General features: G+C 41.2%; 1 protein-coding gene across 1 annotated transcript; it reads right to left on the bottom strand.

Moving 5' to 3' along the window:
* Positions 1 to 763: 763 nt before the first annotated feature.
* LOC108785844 (eosinophil peroxidase-like) lies at positions 764 to 18,434 on the bottom strand. The gene is made up of 13 exons (XM_018554999.1): positions 18,359 to 18,434; positions 15,745 to 15,838; positions 13,681 to 13,856; positions 11,719 to 11,839; positions 10,390 to 10,519; positions 8,421 to 8,627; positions 7,014 to 7,329; positions 4,778 to 4,938; positions 4,446 to 4,698; positions 3,643 to 3,813; positions 3,292 to 3,529; positions 2,502 to 2,710; positions 764 to 905 (listed from the first exon to the last, which is right to left on the bottom strand). Exons 1-12 carry the CDS (start codon positions 18,432 to 18,434, stop codon positions 2,509 to 2,511), a joined length of 2,145 nt encoding a protein of 714 aa, XP_018410501.1. The 3' UTR covers positions 764 to 905; positions 2,502 to 2,508.
* Between the last annotated feature and the right edge of the window lie 3,882 nt (positions 18,435 to 22,316).

Genomic DNA, 22,316 nt, shown 5'->3' with positions numbered 1-22,316 from the left:
CTGGTGATCCAGACAGTAAGTTTGTTATTTTTCAACTTCCTTTAATAGGCTAAGCTGTCCAGCAAATGTGGTAGATAGAGGGTTGAGATAAACCATTTAACACTGACAAGGCTGCTTACAATGGTCAGCTTTTATTCATTTATTAATGTATGTTTTAGCTGGAGTTCTGCTTTCATTTGTTAGTCAAGTCCATCTAAATCTGTTAGTACATCTAACACTACCCTCTGCACAGGTTGACAATACTGCTGTCCAAAGGTGGCTTCATTGCTCTTCGATTGAGTGTAGCCACCGTAAGACTAGTCACCCCAAAGCTGGCCATACACCTATAGATTATCTGCAGATCTTCTATGGTCAGATGAAAAACGTGCAACAGATTCCTCCATCTACGCTAAGGTTTCAGTGGATCAGGCTAATTTGCATTTTCATTTCTTTGCATTTACTTGCAAATAATACCCAATTTGAAATCAATGAATATGCAGTTTTTCTTAGGTCAAAGCATGGGCATAGTTGGAGGATTGGGCCACTGAATTCACCCTTCACCCTTTTTTGCTGTGATAGACTAGAAAAAAAAGCATTCCCCCCATTTCATTATATGATACTAGCCCCAGGATACATCTGGTGTACCCATAGGTTGAGGCCCACAAGGGTGCAGGGCCATATTATACTAATACTATCCCATATGCCTTTTGCATCGGGGTGGGTGGGTCAATGTTTCCTTGTAGAATAACAGTAGAAAAAAGGCATTGACCTGATTATTTTCTTCTCTATCCATCACTCAAAAGAGTGAAAGACTAACTAATATAATGGTAGATTTTTTTTTACAATGCTTCTGTAGTTGTGTGCATACAAGGTAACTCATAAAGACTTCCTGGTCAGGTTTTGGTCTTAGGATAGATGCAGATAATCTGAAATAGAAGAAATAATATATCATGAGTGAAATTGTGTGATCCTTTTCTCTGACAGTTGCCGGCCTGGTAGGCATCAGCCATTTCCCATAGACAACCATATACCTGACAGCAGAACCATTTAATCATGACAGAATGCCCATCAGACATGAAAAGAGTCAGACCACAATATAAAGATCTCGGATCAAATCAACCAGGTATATCTGACATGTCAGTTGACATTTTTTATAAAAATAAAGCAAAAACCAGCATACCCTGAACAAAAAAGGTGACAGATAAAAAAAGTTTGTTGTTCTAAAACTGTGCCTTTTCGTTACAGTATATTTGTGTAACCATACACTTTATAATTTGTTCTAGCTCTGTAAAATGTCCTTTAGATTTTCCAAAACTAATGTAGTGGGATTTTAATATTAAACCATATATTTCATATTGAAATTGATCAGCATGCAAACTATTCTTCTTCTTCTTATTATTATTCTTCATCTTATTATTATTATTAATAACGTTTTAGCCTTACAGATTTTTCGCATATAATAGATACATTTAAGATAAATCCTCTATTTTCATATTATCAATGTATTGTAGAGAATAATGAGTAAGTAAACTGATATGTCAGGAATATATATATACACCTATAATATATATATATATATATACACATATAAATGTAATACATATATAATGAGTTGGGTGACTAGAGTTCATGTAGAACATTCAGGCATTAGAGGTTGAGGTAAGAAGAGCTCAATTACTTTTTTTTATATACTGACTTTCTGTATCTGGGAGAGAGCAAAAAGTCTACAATAGGTGTATTTGATAATAGTTCTCCTATATCACAAACACGGTTCTCAGATTACTTTATTAGAGATAAAGGAGAGTGGAATGGATCGTACCTGATATCCAGGATCACTCTGATCCGGCAAAGCTCCAACACTTCCTAGTAATGATGAAGCTTGCCTGATCCCTCCGACTCCCATACATTCAAACTGTCCGATTGCAATGATGGGCATCCTCAATAGCCAATAGGAATGTATGTGAGGAGAGATGGGGAGGGCATGCCCCATCAATACCAGGAAGCACCAAATAATTTCCCATTGAGAATGGCTTTACATTCTGGCAGCGTGAGGAGACTAAAAGCTGTTACAAATAAGTGCAGGCAATGCTAGGTACAGTACCTGAACGTTATACCTGTCAACAGCATTACAGACAGAGTAGTGTAGGGGAAGGCTAGGACACATTCATCTGCTTTTTAGTGCTGACCGGTAGAAAGATTTTTCCTCACGTCCTGTCTTGTAAAACTGTTGTCCCAGGAACAGAAAGTGAGAAAAAAAATCTGTCAGATACCAGTAAAAACTCACAGGTTCTGACCATTCCCCATGCTATCCACAACTAAAGGGAATAAAAAGATTTGGCTGGACATACAATTTACATTTCTATAAGTATAAATCACAGTTGCCTAATATACAGCTCCAGCCCATTTTAGCCCACTGTACAGTAAATATTTCAAGAAAAGTGCAATTGGAGTGTTAAGTAATTAAAAAGGCTTTTATTGAGAGTAAATTTGACTTCTTATGCTCCAGCATCACTCAGACTTACCATTTCCTTAAGGTCTCCTCCATTGTCTTAGATCCAGAGCTGGAATGTTAGAACATCTCACAAAATCTCTGGGATACTGGTTACCCAAAAAGACATTTCGAGGCACCTCTGTAATCCTGGTGTTTTCACAGATGACACGGGCAAGAGTGACTCTTTTGATAGCATTTTTCTGAGCTTCCGTGAACACCCCACGGTTCTCATAAAAAAATCTAAGAAAAATAATAAAGAAGATCTTTAAATATTTACCTTTATTATGTTTATTATTGTTGCAGCCAGATACTTATCTGGATCAATAAAATCTGTTCAAATATCTTCATTCTGATCACAGCTACATCTAAAATAATTGGAAACAATGGGACTGATCAATAAAAATTAGAGCGAAAAGTAAAGTGAAGTTGGAGCTGTTGCTCATAGCAAACCATTTGGATTCCTCTGTTGTTCTGTAGAAAATATAACAAAAAACTTACAAAGAAAGTTCGGGAATGAGGGAGGTAAAGCGAAACTGCTATGGTTTGGTTTTAATTATATTATACCTACAGTAAACTATTGTAAATGTTCAGCTAGGTGCAATGTACAGTCCAGTCATTTTGCCTACATGTGTGTGATTAAAGAATTGCCAGGAAAGGACTATGAGGAATCTTGAGACATAGGTCAAAGCATGGGCATAGTTGGAGGATTGGGCCACTGAATTCACCCTTCACTCAAAATCTTTCACTTTACACATTTCCCTAGAGTTTTCTGTTTAATTGCTTTATATAAGGCAACAGAGTAGAGTTGCACCAGTACTCACCGATCTCCATCTCGTGCCCTGCGGAACTGGTTTCCAATCAGGCAAGACATTAACATTCCAATTCTGCCATTGCGGACCAGTTGTTCAGCAACCCCTCCAACCCAGATGTCAATATTTTCAGGAGTGCCATAAAGATTTATGAACTTTTGAGCTAGTTCTCTGTTATTCAGCACATTGGACAGCTCCTCCAAATTGCGTGGAGCAGATAATCCACAAAACCTCCGGTATGCATTGTACCCTGAGGCAGAAATGCAAGTTATGTAAACAATACATTTGAAGACTCAGTTATATACAGAGCTAGTTACTGTGTTCTGAAAATCTACAATAAAGAAGCACTTCCATGGCAAGTACCTGGCAGTCCATGTTCTCTGCCTCTTTGCATGTTAATGGCTGGTAAATCGAGACCAGTCCGCTTCAAAAGCTTGAACAGACGCTCCCTTAGTTCATCTACCACCAGCTGGTTCTGACGGTTAAGTTTGGCTCGATTTGCCATGAGTCCACGGAGAAGAGGATCAATCCCTCCTGTACAGAGATTGCAAAAAAAAAACAGATTAATTAAATAGGTGCTGTACAAATTGACACATAATATTTGTATTTGCATATACTAGGCTAAGCATTAGTAGTGTACCAATGACATATGCATTATAACTTCTTCAAGACTTATCTGTAAATAATAAATCAAGTCAACTGGACTTGCTGTATTTTTCTTGAACATGTTTCGCTGGTCATCTGACCAGCCTTTTCAATTCAGAATGATATGTACAAAAATTATCTGGAAATAAATATGGTGAATGTTGCACCAATCAACATAATTTGTTAAACATAACCAACATGGGGTCAGAGACCTCGTGGAGGTCTCTGACCCCATTAGGATCTCCATGAGGTCTCTGACCTCATGCTGGTCATGTTTAACAAATTATGTTGATTGGAGCAACATTCACCATATTTATTCCAAGAGAATATTTGTACAAATCATTCTGAATTGAAAAAGCTAGTCGGATGACCAGGGGAAATGTCTTCAAGAAAAATACAGCAAGCCCAGTTGCCTTGATGTACTCTTTACAGATATACTGTACCATGACCTGGATGAATGAGAACCTTTATAGACATTTTTCATGACTTATACATTTGATTAAATATATTCATCAGATTACCTTGTCTGACCACTCTCCAGCTGTTGAAGAAAGTCATATGAAGTGGGACCTGTGGTTCTGGCATAAGGGGGCGATAACCATCAGCAAGGCGGTAAATTATTGGCTGTATCAGAGTATGGCCCATACGGAACATAACAGTGAATGCATTGGCCACTCTTGGGTCCACAGACTCATTGTACCCTCTGTATCTTGGGAGAACCTGAGGCAATTCTGATCCCAGCAGTAAAGGCAGCCAGTCTTCATAGGTTATTTTCTGTCAAACAGAACATTATAGTTACCCCCCGGGTATAAAATGAATCAAGAGTAAGAAAAAAAAACAACTTATATGGTACCTGCAGGATTCCTCCTACAATCTTCCTGGATTCTTGATACAGAGTCTCTCCAGACCAGTTAGGGTTTATTCTGCGCAGCTCTGTTGCTATACGGTTGTGTTCTCGAACGAACATTGTATGGAAAGCTGTAAGACCTGGTTGTTCACTGACACGAGGGTCTCCTAAAGGTAATGGAAGCAGAACTTACCAGCTATTTTGAAAAGCGCTGCAGAAACTGTTGGCACTATATAAATCCTGTATGATAATAATAATAAGAACAAGAACAAGAACAAGAACAAGAACAAGAAGAAAGTTAAAGCCTAACTCCCATTTAGGGGGACAGACAGGAATTAAATCCTGTCCCCAACAAATTGTTGTGGCTGCTTACAACAGGCTTCTCGTGTTACTTGAATGTCCTGTGTCAATTGGGCAGGTACTCCACACCTTCTATGGAACTGGATGCTGATTGAAGGGGGTGTAGCCCCAGAAACGCGTTAGCCTAGGGCTGAGTATATTATGCGACTGGCACTCCTGTCAGCTGAGATTGATACATGTTTTTTTCCGCATGTTACCATCTGCTGGCAACTGAGTTGATCAGTTGATCTGCTGGCAACTGAGGTTGATTTTTGTAACAAGACGCTATACCTGTATATTACAAAGCGTACCTGTCTATTACTCTATGTATACCTGAAAATTGCGAAGCATACCCGTCTATTATACTATGTACCTTCTTAAGGTTTACACTGTATACCTGTCTTTTGCACTGTCTTTTACACTGCATACCTGTCTTTTACATTGTCTTTTACACTGCATACCTGTGTAAAACACTGCATACCTGTCTATTACACTGCATACCTAAGTAATACACTGTATACTTGTAATTCACTTCCTGTATACCTGTCTATTGCACTCAGGGCCGGCACTAGCATAAGGCTGCAAAGGCAGCTGCATGAAGGCACTGGGAGGTGCGAAACAATGCACCTTCGTGTCTGTATGGGAAAAAACCCTTGCACCAGCCCTGGCTCTCAGCAGTGACGTAACAACTGGGGGGGGCGATGGTGCGGCTGCCATGGGCGCAGAAATGGAGGGGCGCCAGCTGGCTGGGCAGCAAACACAGTGTTGGATCCGGGGGGGCAATTGCCCAGAAAATTGCTGCTCCCTCCCTCTGACGCTGCTCAGGCATGGCACTGCCTGGCAGCACGATGTCCTGCTGTGTGGAAGGTGCTCACCGATGTTGGAGGCTCATGGACTCGGTGTTGGAGGCTCATTTAGAGAAGGCAGCCTTCTCTAGATGAGCCTCCAACACCGACTGGATGATTGGACTAAAAATCCCATGTGACCCTCTCCGTCAAAGATTTAAGGCAGGATACAGGGGGTGTTCAGTCATTGGTTCTGATGAAGGGGCGTGCCCCAGAAACGCGTAAACCATTTATCAATACAGGGATCGAGGTTACTGGTGTTTTACATCGCTCCAGATTCTCCCTGCCAGGGGTTCCGTCCTCTCACCTTATTCTACTGGTTTTTATTCTACCGAACTGTTGTAAGTACAGCCTTAGAGCTGCGTGTTTTTACTATTAAATAACATTTTTACACTATGGAGGCGCTCTCTTTTGTTCCTTTTCTCATAGACTGGTGGTCCATCTAATCTGTGGGAGCTACCTCTATCGTGTTTGCTGTATTTTTACTGCTGGGCTCTTTTTGGATTTGAAGGCGCCGGTATTGTTTTGCAATTTATCATATACCTGCTTGTCCTTTATAGAGCCTGTACTGTATGTGCCACCCATAGAGTCTATACTGCGTATCTATACTGCGTCTATGGTGGCCGCCTAATTTACCTAATTAGAGAGCCGCCTGTGCTCTTGTCAGCCCGCATTTTATTACCCGTACACCCGCTCTACACCCGCTTCTGCAAGCATCCATGTCAGAATTCTCTGCTACACATACAGCTTTCAATTTGGAGCGAAAATTACATATCGCAGCAGGGCAGGGGCAGGGCCTGTCGGGGGACAGGTGATTGGGCTGCTCAGTCTAAAATGCCCGGGCCTATTTTTGTTCCCAGTCCGGCCAAGGCATATCCAAAGGACATATACAGCCTTACCCAATAAAGAGTTAATATTCTAAATTGCCAATTTTTAAGTGTTTATGTATCACATTAAACTAAAATATAGGTCAAGTTACTCATTAGTATTTCTTAATAATTATAACAGTCATTGTTCCTCAACAAAATAAAGAAACGCCTTTCCCCAACATCACTTACCTCCCAGAAAGCAGGGAATTCCAGATGATCTGTTTGTCAAGACACAAAAGTCTTCCTCGACTGTTTCAAAGGGCAGATATGGAAGGCCATTGTCTGTAAAATTTTGGTTAATGGCCATAAGTCCAAGCTGGTTTGTGTTATTTCGAAGCTTAGCAGCCAAGGGCAAATCACTTCCATATACTTGGCTTCCATCAAGATATGAGGTGAGTATATTTATCTGCTCTCTAATTGGAGATCCAGGTGTACACACAGGGGATGAGCGGAAGAGTGGGATACAATCACTGCGATTTGTGAAGCGAGGGTCATTTGGTGGAATCTGAGAACAGAAAAAGCAGGGCAGACTATGATGAAAACAATTTTCTAGGATTAAAAAAAAATACTATGCCCTAGGAACATGACCTATATGTATTTTTATCTTATTTGTAACCCTTGCAGTGGAGATACCCCCAAACTGCAAAGGTTAAGTTCTTGTTTTTGTCTAAGGATGAAAATAAAAAAAGTTATACTGCCGCCCCGCTCCCTCTCTACTCCAGGTCCTGTGAGTCATCATATTCTATACAGTGTATAGGATGTGAGGATGCTGAGGGGCATTTCTTCGCTGGAGCAAAGGTGGAGAGAAGCTCCAGGGACTGGTCTAACAGCCAGCTCCGAGTTTCAGGTGAATATAACTTTTTTCCTCCTTAGACGAAAACTAGCACTTAACCCCTGCAGCGTGGGGTTAACCCCACTGCAAGGGTTAGGAATGATTTTGCCTGGTAATTAGGGAACCCAGATGGAGCTCCTCCTGAATGTGGAAGTCAGCTCCCCGCCCACCGCTTGATGTAAGCAAAGGGGTGGGTTGCCATATAAAGTAAACTACATCAACATAAGTATCCCGCCCCTTTGTTTGAGGTCAGCTGTGGGACAGGGAAATACTCCAACCCGCAGCTGATTTGGCGGGAGGCCCATGTAGCACTTGTGTTTGGATGAGCCCAGGTTCAGTTCAGTCTGAACCTGAGCTCATCTCTGGTAATACTGTGAATAACATACTTCCGGTCCGTTAATGGCTACGTTTACTTCTTCCTCGTATCTATGAAAGGAGCCCTGGTTACACCTAGGCTGAACATGTCTGCCTTATTCATCTCTGTCACATGGGGGTTGATGGGATTATAAGTTTTATACTTTTATACTTCCAGATCAGCTCACAGGAAGTGACAAGGACAATGTATTTCTGGCAAGATTAACAGGTATTTTCTGTACTTGTTAAGAATGTTTTTATCCTGAGAAAAAATAATTGCAGCTGTCTCATCTAAGGACTGGTAAGCTACAATATATACATTTTTGTTCTTGGGTTTAGTTATCCTTTATTGCAGATGGAATGCCCAGACTTCCTCAAATTTCTGGAACCCTTGTCTATCATATGTTTACCTTGAGAGGAAAGCAGGGGGGCTCCTGGGCACAACTGAGGTCACAGTCAATTCCCTCTAGGAATGTTGATCTTGCAGGGGTTTCAGGGGACAGGTCGAGGTCATGATCAGTCCATTGCCCCCACTGCATAAAGATGAGAGCTCGGCCACTGTCCAGAGTTATATTCTCAGTTGGGAATCTGACAATCTCATTGGATACTTGACGTGCCTTATCGGAAGTGAAACAATGAAAAATGTGTTAGACCATCTCAACATGTTAATTGTAGTTAATATGTTTGAATCTATGTTGGCAATTACTAAAGGAGGACGTCTACCCAGAAGTGATAATATAGGTATGGTGGGATGAACGTCCACTTGCTTGTTATCTCTTTTGTGGATTATAGTCGTGAGGTCTTCCAGTTATAATCATATAATCACTGGCTCTGTTACTGTCCATCTTGGTGTTTTGGGTCTTATCACCTTGGGGTGTTCCCCCTGCACCTTTTGCATCCACAATATAAATTAATTGAATATGCAACACAGGGGCGTAACTAGAAATTACAGGGCCCCATAGCAAAATTTTGTATGGGGCCCTGTGATTCTAGTTATGCCCTTTGCAGAGCCCACCTGAGATCCCACACAGCTCACCTGAGAGTGACCCTGCAGAGCCCACCATGGGCTCTCTATGGTGGGATCTGCAGAGTCTCAGGTGGGCTGGTCACACCCTTTACCTGTTAGCCCTGATCCGCTGTTCACCTCCTCCCGCCTGGCGGGCCCCAGCCTCCTCTTCCATGGCCGGGGCCTGTCTTCTCTTCTATTGCTGGGCCCCTCCTCCTCTTATGTCATTGGCTCCTCCTCTTCTTTCGTCACCGGGCCCCGCCTCCTCCTCCACTGCCGGGCCAAACATCCTCCTCCGCAGCTGCTGGCTGTCATTGACACAACAGCGGTTGTGAGGAGGAGCGCACCGCTGCACAGATCACTGACAGGTTGTCAGTGATCTAACAGCGACACATTCCTCCTCACACCCGCCAGTGACCGCCAACAGCCAGAGATGCCATAGCAACCCAGGTGGCCCGCACGGCATCAAGGGGATGTCCGGGTCGGGCCCCCTGTGCCCTGGGCCCCATAGCGGACGCCTGGGTCGTTATGGCGATTGTTACGCGACTGATGCACCAGCAAGAGAGGATGGTCCCGGCGGTCCTGGTAAACACCAAATATCAGTTATCACCTTGGACATGGGGACGCTAATCTGTCATTAAACAATAACAACTGGGTGGAGGCGGCTATGATGTCACGGCTGGCTAGACGACTCTAGCAGGTGTCGGCCAATAGGAAACATTTGGGTGGAGCTAGCTATCACCGCTAGCTCCGCCCAATTGTTTCTTTTTTTTTTAAATGTCTTTAAATATATATATATATATATATTTTTTTAAATCTTCCTATTTTTTTAACAGTTTTAAAATCATTTTGCAATTTAAATTTTTTTAACATTAAAAAAACAATATTTTCACAGATTTTGCACGGAGGTACCAAGCAGAATAGCCGAGCCGAATGCCACTATTGGCTATTCACTCACTGCCGCTCAGCCCCTATGAGAATAGGGGCGAACGGCAGCGAGTGAGCTGCCAGAGCTTCAGCTCAGCCGATCCAGATGCACTACAGCTCATGTTTGGCTGACCGAAGGCAGCCAATGTACGGCTGATTTTGGCCAATGTACGACTGAAATCAGCCGTACAAGGCAAAAGTGAATAGCCAAACAGCGTTCGTCTCAGTTATTCACTCGGCAGCTTAGTGAATAACCCTGTTAGATTCTTTGCCTCATTTTAAAAATTGAAGTCTGATGACTTGCTGTGGACAACCACTTCACTTTTGTTGCAGTGATTTTTATAATCGGACGCACTGTTTCATAGTTATGAACATTTTAAATTTATAAATCTATCATTCATTTTTATGTTACGCAAGATACATTTTACCATTCATAATTATCTTACCAAAGGCAAACGGAATCCATTGATTGGACGGTTATCAGTCCAGCCACGGGGAAGGGAAAGGCCATCCTCATACTCAGGAGGTATTAAACGCAGAAAGCCAGTGTTGGAAGCACCAAGACTGGGATTTCTCCTGAAAATATAGATACAACTTAAGTTTAGTTTAACAAGTACATGTTATCAGCTCTCATTATTAATAATAACAATAATAATAAAAGGAAATCCATTTTTGAATAGAATACGGTTGAACAATTGCTACCTTGACCCTGTTTAGAAGAAGGCAATTATGACTCACTGAATCAGGCAGTGCCAACAGTAAAGCTAGCCACACACTGTTAGAATCTGTTACTCAACAAAAGAAAATCACTTGATTGTGAATTTGCCATAAATCGGGCAGTGTGTGGTTAGCTTAACCCATTGCAAAAATTAGATTCAAGTTTACTAAAGTCACAAGGCTGAAATGTTTAATTCTGAAATTCTGCAATGGATTGCTGCACTTCACTTCACTATACTGAATACACTTTTACTGCACGTTGCAGCTTTAGGGTCTTTTTGGGGAGTAATAGTTAGGCCCAGCTCCGAGCTTGGGATCTCCTCTTTGTCCCTTGCCCCCATTTGGAGCACCCTTTGCACTCTTTACAAAAAAATCACACTTTTTTCCAGGTGTCTTTGGTCTGGTGACATCACTTGACACGCTGGGCTCATAGGAAGTGGGTTGAATGATGTAGGATTAGTAATTGAGTGGTGGCAGCTCTAGAGATTAGGGGAGTAAAGCATGTGTAGCCCAAGCTAGGGCTGGGCTTTAAATTCTGCCCATGCTCCAAACTGCATCTCCTTCTCCATTAAAATATATGTAAAGTTTTTTTTCTGTTTTGAACAGAGTAAGAAAGTATAAAAACTCCTGTAAGGTTTTATGCTGTGTCTCAGCTGGGGAGATTACCCCCTTCATGTGTATTGTGGTAGCCACTGTTTCGAGCACAGATGGGAAATCTGAAGATGCAAAAAAGACAATTTACCCAATCCAACTCAGTACACCTAGATCTAATAAGTAGTAGAGTAAAGTCACCCGTTCGGCTAGCTTCGAATTTCACCTGGGCGCAGTCGAGCCAAAGCATATGCCTTCGGCTCGACTGAGCCACTCGCCCAACTTCGGGAGCTGTACGGGCTATAGTGAATAGCCCGTACAGCAGCCCTTCGGTTCTACTGAACTGAAGGGGTCCAGGGGCGAAGCTAGCCGAAGGATCGGCCGAAGCTACGGCTAGATCCTTCAGCAGCTTTGTGAATAACCCCCATAATAAATTATTTCTTAAACATTGGCTCTTTTTCTCTCACCTGTTATTACATGACCCAGTAATGGTGCGATAGGGGCTGTCCTGACAAACCATGGGGCGGTACTGAGCTTCACAGCCTGAAATCTTAGAAATCGCATTCAACTGGTTCTCTGTTAATATATCTAAAGAAAAAAAGATTTTGAATATAAATTGAAAACCAGGAAAGAAGCCTAATTACGTTATGTAGAGAAGATAACATAATATCATACTATACATGTATGCATCATATATGCCCAGCAAACAGTATCCCTCTGCTTAGTGCCAAACTTAGGCCCCATTAACACCAGGGCAACAGCGTTTCAGGTTGTTTTTGTGTGTTTTTTTTAATCTTTTTATGTGCGTTTCAGCACGTATTCCAGGCATTTGCTATTCATATGTCAGTGTGCTTTTAAAGCTCGTTTTCAGTTATCCAGTGAGATGCAGACTCAGCTGCTGAAACGCGCATAAAAAACGTGCGGAATCACACAAAAATGCGCTAATCAGCGCATTTCCATTGAAGTTTATGGAGCAAAACGAGCTGATCAGCGCAACAAAAAAAGTTTACGGACTATTTCTAGCAACAGGCATATTTGTACGTGCGATTCCACGCATTTGCGTGAACGGCCCCATAGGAATGTATGTAATTTTATTTGCATGGGTTTTAGTGCAGAGAAATCCGTACAACTAAACTGCCCTGGTGTGAACGGCGCTAAAGGACAATAATTATCTATCACATATTGAAATTGGATGCAGTGATTCCAGCTGCATCATTGGCATTGTATGGTACACTTTTCTAGGTGGTGATATTATTTTATCTTGTAATATGTTGGATCTTAAATCACAGCATAATTGGGAACAATGTAAAATATTGATTCTTGTAAAAAGATAATAATAACTAGACATGTGCATGGTATAATCATTTGTTAAAAATGTGTTAAAAACCTTTTCATTCGTTTCATTTGATGACACCAATTATTATGCTGTTTCAGATTTGGAGGCAACAAACCTCTGAATACAAAAGGACACATTAAAAAAACAGAAGGCGTGGCGGCCATATTGGCCCCAGAGCGATCTGCGCATGCGTACCGCCATCTTGGAGGTGGGGCGCATGACATCACATCACACCGGCGTCAAGTGACGTTATATGCCTGTATGGGTGTCCCCATCTTGGACACAGCAAGATGGTGGTACCCATACAGAAAGAATTGCTCTATGCCCAAATATAGTTTTTCGTATATGCAGGCATATAATAATTACTTATTTTGGATTCGGATGAACGGTTGAATCAACGGAATTTCCTGATTCAGTAAGTTTGTCTGAATCTGAATGCACATCTCCAATAATAACAAATAATGGAGGAAAATTCAATAGAGGCCTAGCACGTCTTTTCTGGTGGTAAAGACCTTTAAAGGATCCTGCACTGTGCGTGTAGTAGGAAACCCACGCAAGGACAGGGAGCATATGCAAACTCCTTGAAGATAGTGTCTTGACTGGGATTTGAACCAGGGACCCCCAGGTAGGGTTGCCACCTTTTCTTCAAGCCAAACGCGAACACTCTGCCAACGAGCGGACGTTTTTTTGGGAGAATGAGTCACGGCTTATTCATATACAAATAGCGCCGTCCATTCATATGTAAATATCACAGTTGAGGCTATTTTCAGTGGGGGACCAGTAGCCCCTATCTTAATTTTGGTTGCCCCTGTCTGCCTGACATCTGGTGTCCGGGTTTCTGCTGCCTTGAAACCCGAACACAGCATTCAAAACCCGAACTGTCCGGGTGAATCCTGGACAGGTGGCAACCCTACCCCCAGGGCTGCAAGGCACAAGTACTAATCACTACGCCACTGTGCGATGCATAACGGGTTGTTAGGATGCTGGCAGCTTTCCAACAGAGCTCCAACAGGCATTGAAAACATCCCCACTCACTACAAACCTATTTAGGTTGAACGTATATTTTAACCCTTATTATGAACTATTTATGTACCTGAGATATTGAAGGGTCTGTCGCTAAAATATTTGACTTTTTCCGCCAAGAGTTGCAGAGTTGTACCCATGTAATCGGCTGCACGAATATAGTTCCTGCTCCCTGCAACAGGCTGCTTGAAGTAGGCCATCAGGTCCCGAGCACCTACATCCTTCTTTCTCAAGCGTTCTTTTAATCTGAGAAACAGACATAAATAATATCGTTTGCTGTTATTGCACAGTGCAAGTAATTGAAAATCGTTGTTGTAAATCATAGCGCAGAACTAACTTTAAATTGTGCTGTTTGGTCATGTTTTTGTTATCTGGCCTGACCGTATTTAGAAACATTGGGGGGAATTTATCAAAACTGGAGCAGACAGAATCTAGAGCAGTTGTTTATGGCCTCCAATCAGCTTTTCTCTTTTATTTGCAAATTTTAACTGAACAAACTGAAGAGAGAAGCTGGTTTTTTATGGGCAACTTCACCAGATTCTGTCTGTTCCAGTTTTGATCTATTCCCCCCATTGTGCCCTAAACTCACCTATATTTGGCACCCTTTCAAATAGGCTTTAACCATGTTGTCACCAAACATATTACTTGTTATCATTACATGTAGAGCTACTATTCCCTACCTTTCTACAGTCCGCAGAAAAATAGGGGATGCTGCATGTTACAAAGTCTCTTAAGTGTTCCTCTGTCCCAGAAATATTATTATGTTTATCCTTCTGCCTCTAGAGGGGGCAAGGCCATGCAAAGATCAAAAGTAATAATACACAAATGCTGTCCTTGACATTGGCCTAAAAAGTACCATCTTTATTGGCTTTGGCATGCCTCCTCAATCAAGCTCAACTACTTATACATATTACACAATCTGAAAAGGGCATCCTTACAATTGTAATGTAATGTAATAGGAGAAAGGTTCCCCATACATTTTAGGCTTATTTATTGCTGGGGAGATTTACCTTAGTTTCCAGGCCCGGTGACACCAGGGAAAAAATATGGAATAGTGTAGGTGTCACCATGACAAGGAAACACAGAAAGGGTTGGTTAAAGGAGAACTATGGGGTGATTGAAAATCACTGATCCTCATAGATTGAGCCGACGTGTGACAATGAAACTGTCACACGTCGGCTTATTAGATCGGGAAGTGAGCGAACACATACCGTCGCTCGCTCACTTCTCGATCATGTCCCTGCAGAGAGCCGTGACTGTCATTCACGGCTCCCTGCAGGGATTCCCCCCCCCCCAATCCGATCCTCTAGCGCTAACTGGCGGAACGGACGGGGGAGGGGGCGGGTACAGCTGGCTCTTTCTCTAAATAGTCAGAGCCAGCTGTCACTCACGCAACTGGGTGGATCTCGACAGTAATGTCGGGATCCGTCCCAGCTGCGGCGGTCTCAGTATACCGCTCGCGATGTACTGAGCTTTAGGTCACAGGAGGACGCTAGTATATGTCCTCCCGTGACCCTTAAGAGAACTATGGGGAAAAACACTTACCCCATAGTTCTCTTTTAAGGGAACTTATATTAAAGATGTGAAAACTGATTTGCCAAGGTTGAGATACAACCACAATAAAGCCAATCCACAGAGATTTGTCCATAAAATCCAATAAACCACTAATCATATGTATTTTATTTTTATCAGAAAGTATCCACTATTAAAACACAAATCCAGTACTGACAGGAACTAGGATCTTATACAAGACTGATGTCACCAAGGAAGGTGATGTTGGAACTAGAGGATTATATTTAACTTACCTGTCCCATGTCAAAGGTTGACTCTCCCTCAGTCTCTACATTATGAGTGCTACGGAAAGAATCCCAGTACAGAATCAACATAGTAAATGATCCCCACAAATGAATCATTATAGGGATAACCAGACGAACAATCATGGGGGATTTCCCTGGTCCAGTTACCATGCTGTCATTGTTAATTACTTTATTTATTTACAAGGAACTGGTGCAATTACCTTGCGAGTCCTGCTGGTAATAGGCCATGTGACACACTGGCAGAATTTTATTTCCTAAGTGGTTAGGGAATTGCCAGGTTGAGTTCTATTTATCAAAATAAGTATAATAATTCTTACATGAAGCGCGTGGTTTTATATGCTGTGTCCACCAGGAGTTTGGCTTCTTTTGCACAAGTAACAATAAGATCATTGTCCAATTCTTCAACTCCATCTACAAAAAACAACATACATTAACCTTAAAAGAAGTAACCACATATTGAAAAAGGCATAATGTGGCAAGGCTTTGTTAGAAGGCTTACATCAATTACTATTTAAGGGTGGGGAATTGACATATAACAATATCTCAGGTAGGCCTGCTGTTGTTTGATGTAAGGGAGCAAATTTACTCAGCTGATTATTTTTAAATATTGGATCTTTGATCCAGCATCTTAAATTTTCTTTATCTCAATTAAAAATTAACTTTTATTTATCACTGTGTTTTAGAGGGACATCTTTCCATATTTCAGTTACATGTCTAATAATTGTCATTTACTGCACTTGGAGGAACAGTTGGAAAAAAAGAGATTGGAAAGTATTGTAATAGAGACTCTTAGATAAAATATTTGAACTATAGAACAGTGTTTCTCAATTCCAGTCCTCAGTTGTCCCCAACGGGTCTTGTTATTAGGATATGCTTCAAGTGCAATAGTTGTGGTAATTACACAGTCAGTGGTATTGATTACTTAACCTGTGGATGACAAAGGAAAACCTGAAAATCTGACCTGCGGAAGTTACCCGTGGACTGAATTTGAGAAACAGAGGGTATGAGCAGAGGAGATAAGCTAAATCTATAGGTGAGGAGTACTGATTTATATAAACCGGAGGTGACGCTGTTCAGACAGAGTGGACCTGATTTATCTAGCATTTAGGGCACTCAATACATGCTAAATTGGTCTATCATACAATACTATTATATGTAACTTTAGCATACTTTAAATGCAATTTAGTACATCTTAAAAGATATTGCAGCTTGATGAATAAGGGCAATTGGCTGTAAATCCTGTGTAACATCTGAGGGACTGATAAGATAAAGCATGCTGTGAAGTGAATTAATCTGAAGTCAATTTATACCTAATTTACCAAAGTATAACTTGAAGTGCAGTGCGATCAGGTACACCTATGTTCTTTTTAAACTGATACTTTTGGCACAGTAAACCTGACACAGTAAATTCTGGTGTGGGCTTTCAGCACCACCAACTAATATGAATTTCCTTGTGAGCACTCATGTACTAATGTATAATCTATCTCTAAATGTTAATCTCACACTGACGCTTCATCCTATCCCTCACATACCCCTAATACTTAATAACTAGCAATGCACTAGCAATACAGATAGATTTCCATAGATTTCCCCATCCATGCTATTTTTTAAATATACTTTTTTTTTTTAACATTTAAACAACCTTTAACATTTAAATAACCTTTAAGACTTAATCTAACCTAAGATAAAGTGATCCTGTACCATTTCAATTAATGTTTTAAAAATAACTGTCCTTCTTAAAAGTAAACCGCCGAACCAGATTTTTTAATGGCACCCCAGTTGCACTAGCCGGATCGCGCGATTTCCGGCCAGGATTCCACCAGTGCAATCGAACACTAAAACAGCCGCGTATCGTGTGTCGCAAAAAAGGTATATGTACCTTTTTTCTTCGATTGCTGGGAGGATATAGCCCCATTGAAATCAATGGGGCTGCGCGGCAAACGCTGTGTGCAACTGCACACGACCGAGCGGTCGGCACCAGCCCTGATACTGGGGCTTTTCTTCATGGCTAAGGTCCATCAACTTCCATCCCCTTGTGTAATGATGAGCGTAATCTTTCTGGATCTTGAGGCACGCTCATTGGACAATGCAATAGAGTTACATCATAAAAATGCATTCAAATAACTTAACTCTCAACAAAAATGTATCTCATTTTTGTATGACTGTAGATCCTCAAATTATTTCTGATTTCATGCTGACACTGCCTTTCCTTCTGGAGGATGGCTATTTTTGTTCCCCATGGCCCCTGTGTGTGTTGTAAAGTAGCCACCACTCCAAGCTCACTACTGTGATGGACAACAATCTCAATACAAAGTAGTAAACTAAACGTGAGATTGTAGTCTATCACAGGAGTGAACATGGAGCAATGGTGACTTTTTAACACACACAGGGACCATGGGGAACAAAGGTAGCCAGCCTCCAGAAGGAAGGACAGTGTCAGCACCAATTCAGAGATGATTTGATGATCTACAGCCGAGTGATACAAATATAAGGTACATTATTTGTTAATAGTTAAGGTACTTGAATGTATTTTTAACATTCAACTCCTGAGTTTAGGTTCACTTTATCCAGGAAGTCTTTTTTTTTATCACATAGAATGTTTGAAGTGAATACCAGTATCCTTCACCTCACCTCAAAACCAGAATTGTTAGGTGGGGGAAGGGAGACCTGGGGATATATAATCTAATCAAAGCCTTTCTTAACACATACGAAGAAAAAAATGTGACTTTAAGCATATTAATTTCTATGATATAGATATATATATAGCAACATACTTCTTTGTTTTTTTTTTTTAATTCTATTTTTTTCATATATATTTTTTTTAAGTTGGCTATTTATTTGGTAACACGTGGATACATTTAAAAAAGTCTGACAAGTTAGTTTGCAGACATATAGTACCCTAGTGGGTAGCAAAAAGATAACATATTTTACCATAATATGATGATCTACTTGTAGTTATTATTCCAGAAAGCAGCAGTATCCAAATACTGGAGCATAGAGAAGGCATTCTATAAGAACCAACAAAAGAGAAAACACATTATCCCATCAAGTCAAGATTAGTTATGATTAGTGATAAGGAGAAGCTAAGCATTACTCACCTTGTTGGCCTATGTCAATGTGGAGGTGGTTTCCTCATCTGTATTTATAATCATCATTTGGATGGACCAGTGCACAGAACACCCACTAAAAGGCTGCAGAGTTGTGACACAGGAAACATCTGGTCATTTTCATCACAAACCACCATCCTTGAATCAAACTTAACAGTAGAAATACAAAAGCAAATTAAAGTGGAATACCAAGCAACCAGAGTAAAAATATGGACAATGATTTTAAAAGCTAAACAGAAAACAATACACTTGAAGACCCTGTACAGGTCTTTATTAAATGCTCAGTCCATCTAAAACTATTATTTAGGTTATATGCGCAACCTGGTTTGGCAGTGTAATCTCCTAGCATCTTATATGTCTTGGATAGCGTAAAAGTAAGACCTCTCTGCCATAATTCCCAATCATGTACCTGTTCACCTAGGACTTTTGTGTGTTCCATCAGGCTTTGAATATTCCAGCAATAGCTGCTACATTTTGCATAATACACTGCCTGACCAAAAAACAGTCACCACCTGGATTTAGCTAAGCAAATAGGTAGGAGCCTTCCATTGGATAAGTGTTATTATCTGGGGTTGCTTCAGTTGGTCAGGTCTAGGTTCAGCAACGTTATGTACCCAAAAAATTAGGCCAGCTCCCTTCCTTGAATATACTGAATGACCCCAGTGGCATGGCATATTCCAACATAACAGTACCAAGATTTATTGGGCTCAAATTGTGAAACAGTGGTTCAGGGAGCATGGGACATCAATTTCACACATGGATTTTGCCACCACATAGTCTAAACCTTAACCTCATTTAGAATATTTGGGAATATTTAGAATATTTTTTTATATAAAAATGAATGGTCCAATATAGAGAATAGAGCCCCATTATAAATGCCACAATAGGTGTGCAGACACAGAAACTCCTGTCCTGAAAATCTCAACAACAGAGTTTCCCAAGAGATACCAGAATGAATAACCGAGTGAATAACCGACCCGAAGTGAAGTGAGCTGTTCGGCTATTCACTTCAGGCTTGTACGGCTGATTTCAGCCGTACACCTACTAAAATCAGCCGTACATCGGCTTGCTGCGGCTGGCTTCGGGTCAGCCCAACATGCTCAGCATGTTGGGCCGACCCGAAGTGCAGAAGGAGTTCGACTCAGCAGATCCAACATCTGGATTGGCTGAGCCGAACCTCCGGCAGGCTACTCGCTGCTGTTCGGCCTATTCTCATAGATGCCGAACAGCAGTGAGGGAATAGCCAAATTCCGTCGAGCGGCATTCGACTCGGCTATTCTGCTCGGTACCTTCTGTGGTACCGAGCAGAATAGAAAAACAGTTGAAAAAGTAGAAATAGAAAAATAGAAAATGATTGGGCAGAGCCAGCAGTGACAGCTAGCTCCGCCCAACTGTTTTCTATTGGCAGGGACCAGCTGCCATTACAATGAGAGCTTGTCAAAGCCGGCTCTGCTAGGCTCTCATCCCAATGATAGAACAGCGTCCCTGGTTACCTGGTAACCAGGGACGCTGATCAGTCATTACATTGAGAACCCGGCGGTTCTGCTGCCGTCAGAATAAAAAAAAAAACAATCAGCATAGGAATGCATAGCTAGATTCCTATTGGCTATTTCAATTTGCAATATCCAATAGCAAGCTGGCTATTGCACCCGCCCTCTGCTGCTGTCAATCACTAGAAGGGGACCTGATGGAGAGCTTCAGGTTCCCTCTGCTGATTGACAGCAGCAGTGGGCGGGTGCAACAGCTAGTTTGCTATTGGCTATTGCAAATTGAAATTGCCAGTAGGAGTGTAGCAATGCATTCCTATGCTGTTTTTTTTTTTCTGAATGACAGCGGCTGGTGTCTCCGATGTCAGAAGAAAAAAAACAACTACAGAGCAGGGAAAGGTTTACTCTGCTCGATCGAGCAGAGTAAACCTTTCCGGGAGAAAGAAGCCAATGGCCGGCCGTTCGGCCAGCTTTGACTTTCACCTAGGCTCAGTCGAGCTGAACCATATGCCTTCGGCTTGACTGAGCCCCTTGGCCAACTTCGGGAGCTGTACGGGCTATAGTGAATAGCCCGTACAGCAGCCTTTCAGTTCTACTGAACCAAAGGGGTCCTGGGGCCGAAGCTAGCCGAAGGATCAGCCGAAGCTACGGCTAGATCCTTCGACAGCTTAGTGAATAACCCCCTAAATATCATTTAACAGGATTTAATTTAAGTCTTCAGCATCTACCAAAAACTGACCATATCAGTTTTTGCATTAGGTGGGGTAGAGTAGTGGTTTATAACCAGCTGTTTTGCAGTTCTTCCTAGGGAAAGGCCTGTTCCGTGGCTTGAAGAATATGGATGCCCCAGAGCATTAGGTGGTGCAGAATAGGGTGTATGACTAATAAAAGTAGTAGGCTTAAAAAGTCTCCCAGAACCTCGAAAGCTCTTCATGAGATCTTAAGGTAAGTCTTACAATAGTTGGTTCTAAAAGTGCATGCATCTACAGTCAGAAATAGATTGCACCAATAGTGTACCATGAAAAAGTATATGCTGTAGAAAAATACCATTAGAACTAGACTACAGTTTGCCATTGCTGGAGGGAGGATTCCTCCAGGGGAGGAGAGAGAAAAATAGAGACAGGAGAGATCTGGGAGAGATCCATCTGAGTGTAATATTGTAGATCCGATGAGCTTTCTTTTATACCTGACCATGGTTCTAACCCCTAACTACTCTATCCAAAAGAAACAGTTCTGCCGTTAGATATACTTTTTGCTATGGGTCATGACAATTTGCATTAGTCTTTGCTTTTTATGTGCTCTTATAAATATGACTAATTATATGGTGAGAACCCATATCATGAAAGAACGATCCCAGAAAAATGGTCCTACACAAGATCTTTAGTATATGTGATACAGTGATATGTGATAGCCATGAAGGCAGCTAGCTTTGCATATGCCATTGATTCTTATATTGTGGAAACTATCTAGTCTTGTAACCACTAATTAATTAATTGCTTTTGCCATAATGTAAAAATGTGGTTATTTAGCAACACTGTGTCCTAACTGTGACCACAAATACAAAATACAAGAGAGAACATGTAACCTGTCAGTTAAAGACCGATTTCAGCATCTTATTGTGCCACAAAAATAAGGAACCTGTGCTTGTAAAAATGTCCATAACAAATGGCCTTTTTTTCACGTTTAAGTACTCTGCCACACATTTATTTACCAAAAGATTAGGTTGGCCTATAGTGTACCATGTCCCATTAAATCAAATATATGACCATAAAAGATAAAGAAGGACTTTTAAAGTACCCAAATCACAGCATTTCATATTATATAAGTACATAATTTACATAACATATTAAAAGCCAATAAAACCCGCCAATATGTACAAATTATAATTAGTGTTGACTCCATTTTTGTAACATGCCTCATATCTATGTGTCCCCGTCCATCACCTATATATTACTAGTGCTCGTCATGATCTTATATAAACTGTGTCCTAGAGATTGTTTATCTAAATAAATGACTGACCACCAGCCAACCACGGATCTCTCTATTGATCATAATCCTGAGAAGACCTTTTAACTACCCTCCATCAAATTACATTACTGGGGAATCATATCTCATGGTTTTGTTAATTAAAGATTAGATTGTCATCACCACTGGGTATGTTGTACTCAGCCTTTTCATTTAGAATTGTTTTCTATAATATTGTTTTAGGATTAGTCCATATTTGTATTCTATATAATACCCAGGGCAGCCATCAGAAATTTTGGGGCCCCTTACACAGCTTTAGGCCAGTGCCCC

Source organism: Nanorana parkeri, unplaced genomic scaffold (genome assembly GCF_000935625.1).
Source record: "Nanorana parkeri isolate BGI_ZX_2015 unplaced genomic scaffold, ASM93562v1 scaffold181, whole genome shotgun sequence".
Classification (NCBI taxonomy): domain Eukaryota; kingdom Metazoa; phylum Chordata; class Amphibia; order Anura; family Dicroglossidae; genus Nanorana; species Nanorana parkeri.
The sequence above is the reverse complement of the archived record's forward strand: the minus strand, read 5'-3'. Positions and strand labels throughout refer to the sequence as shown.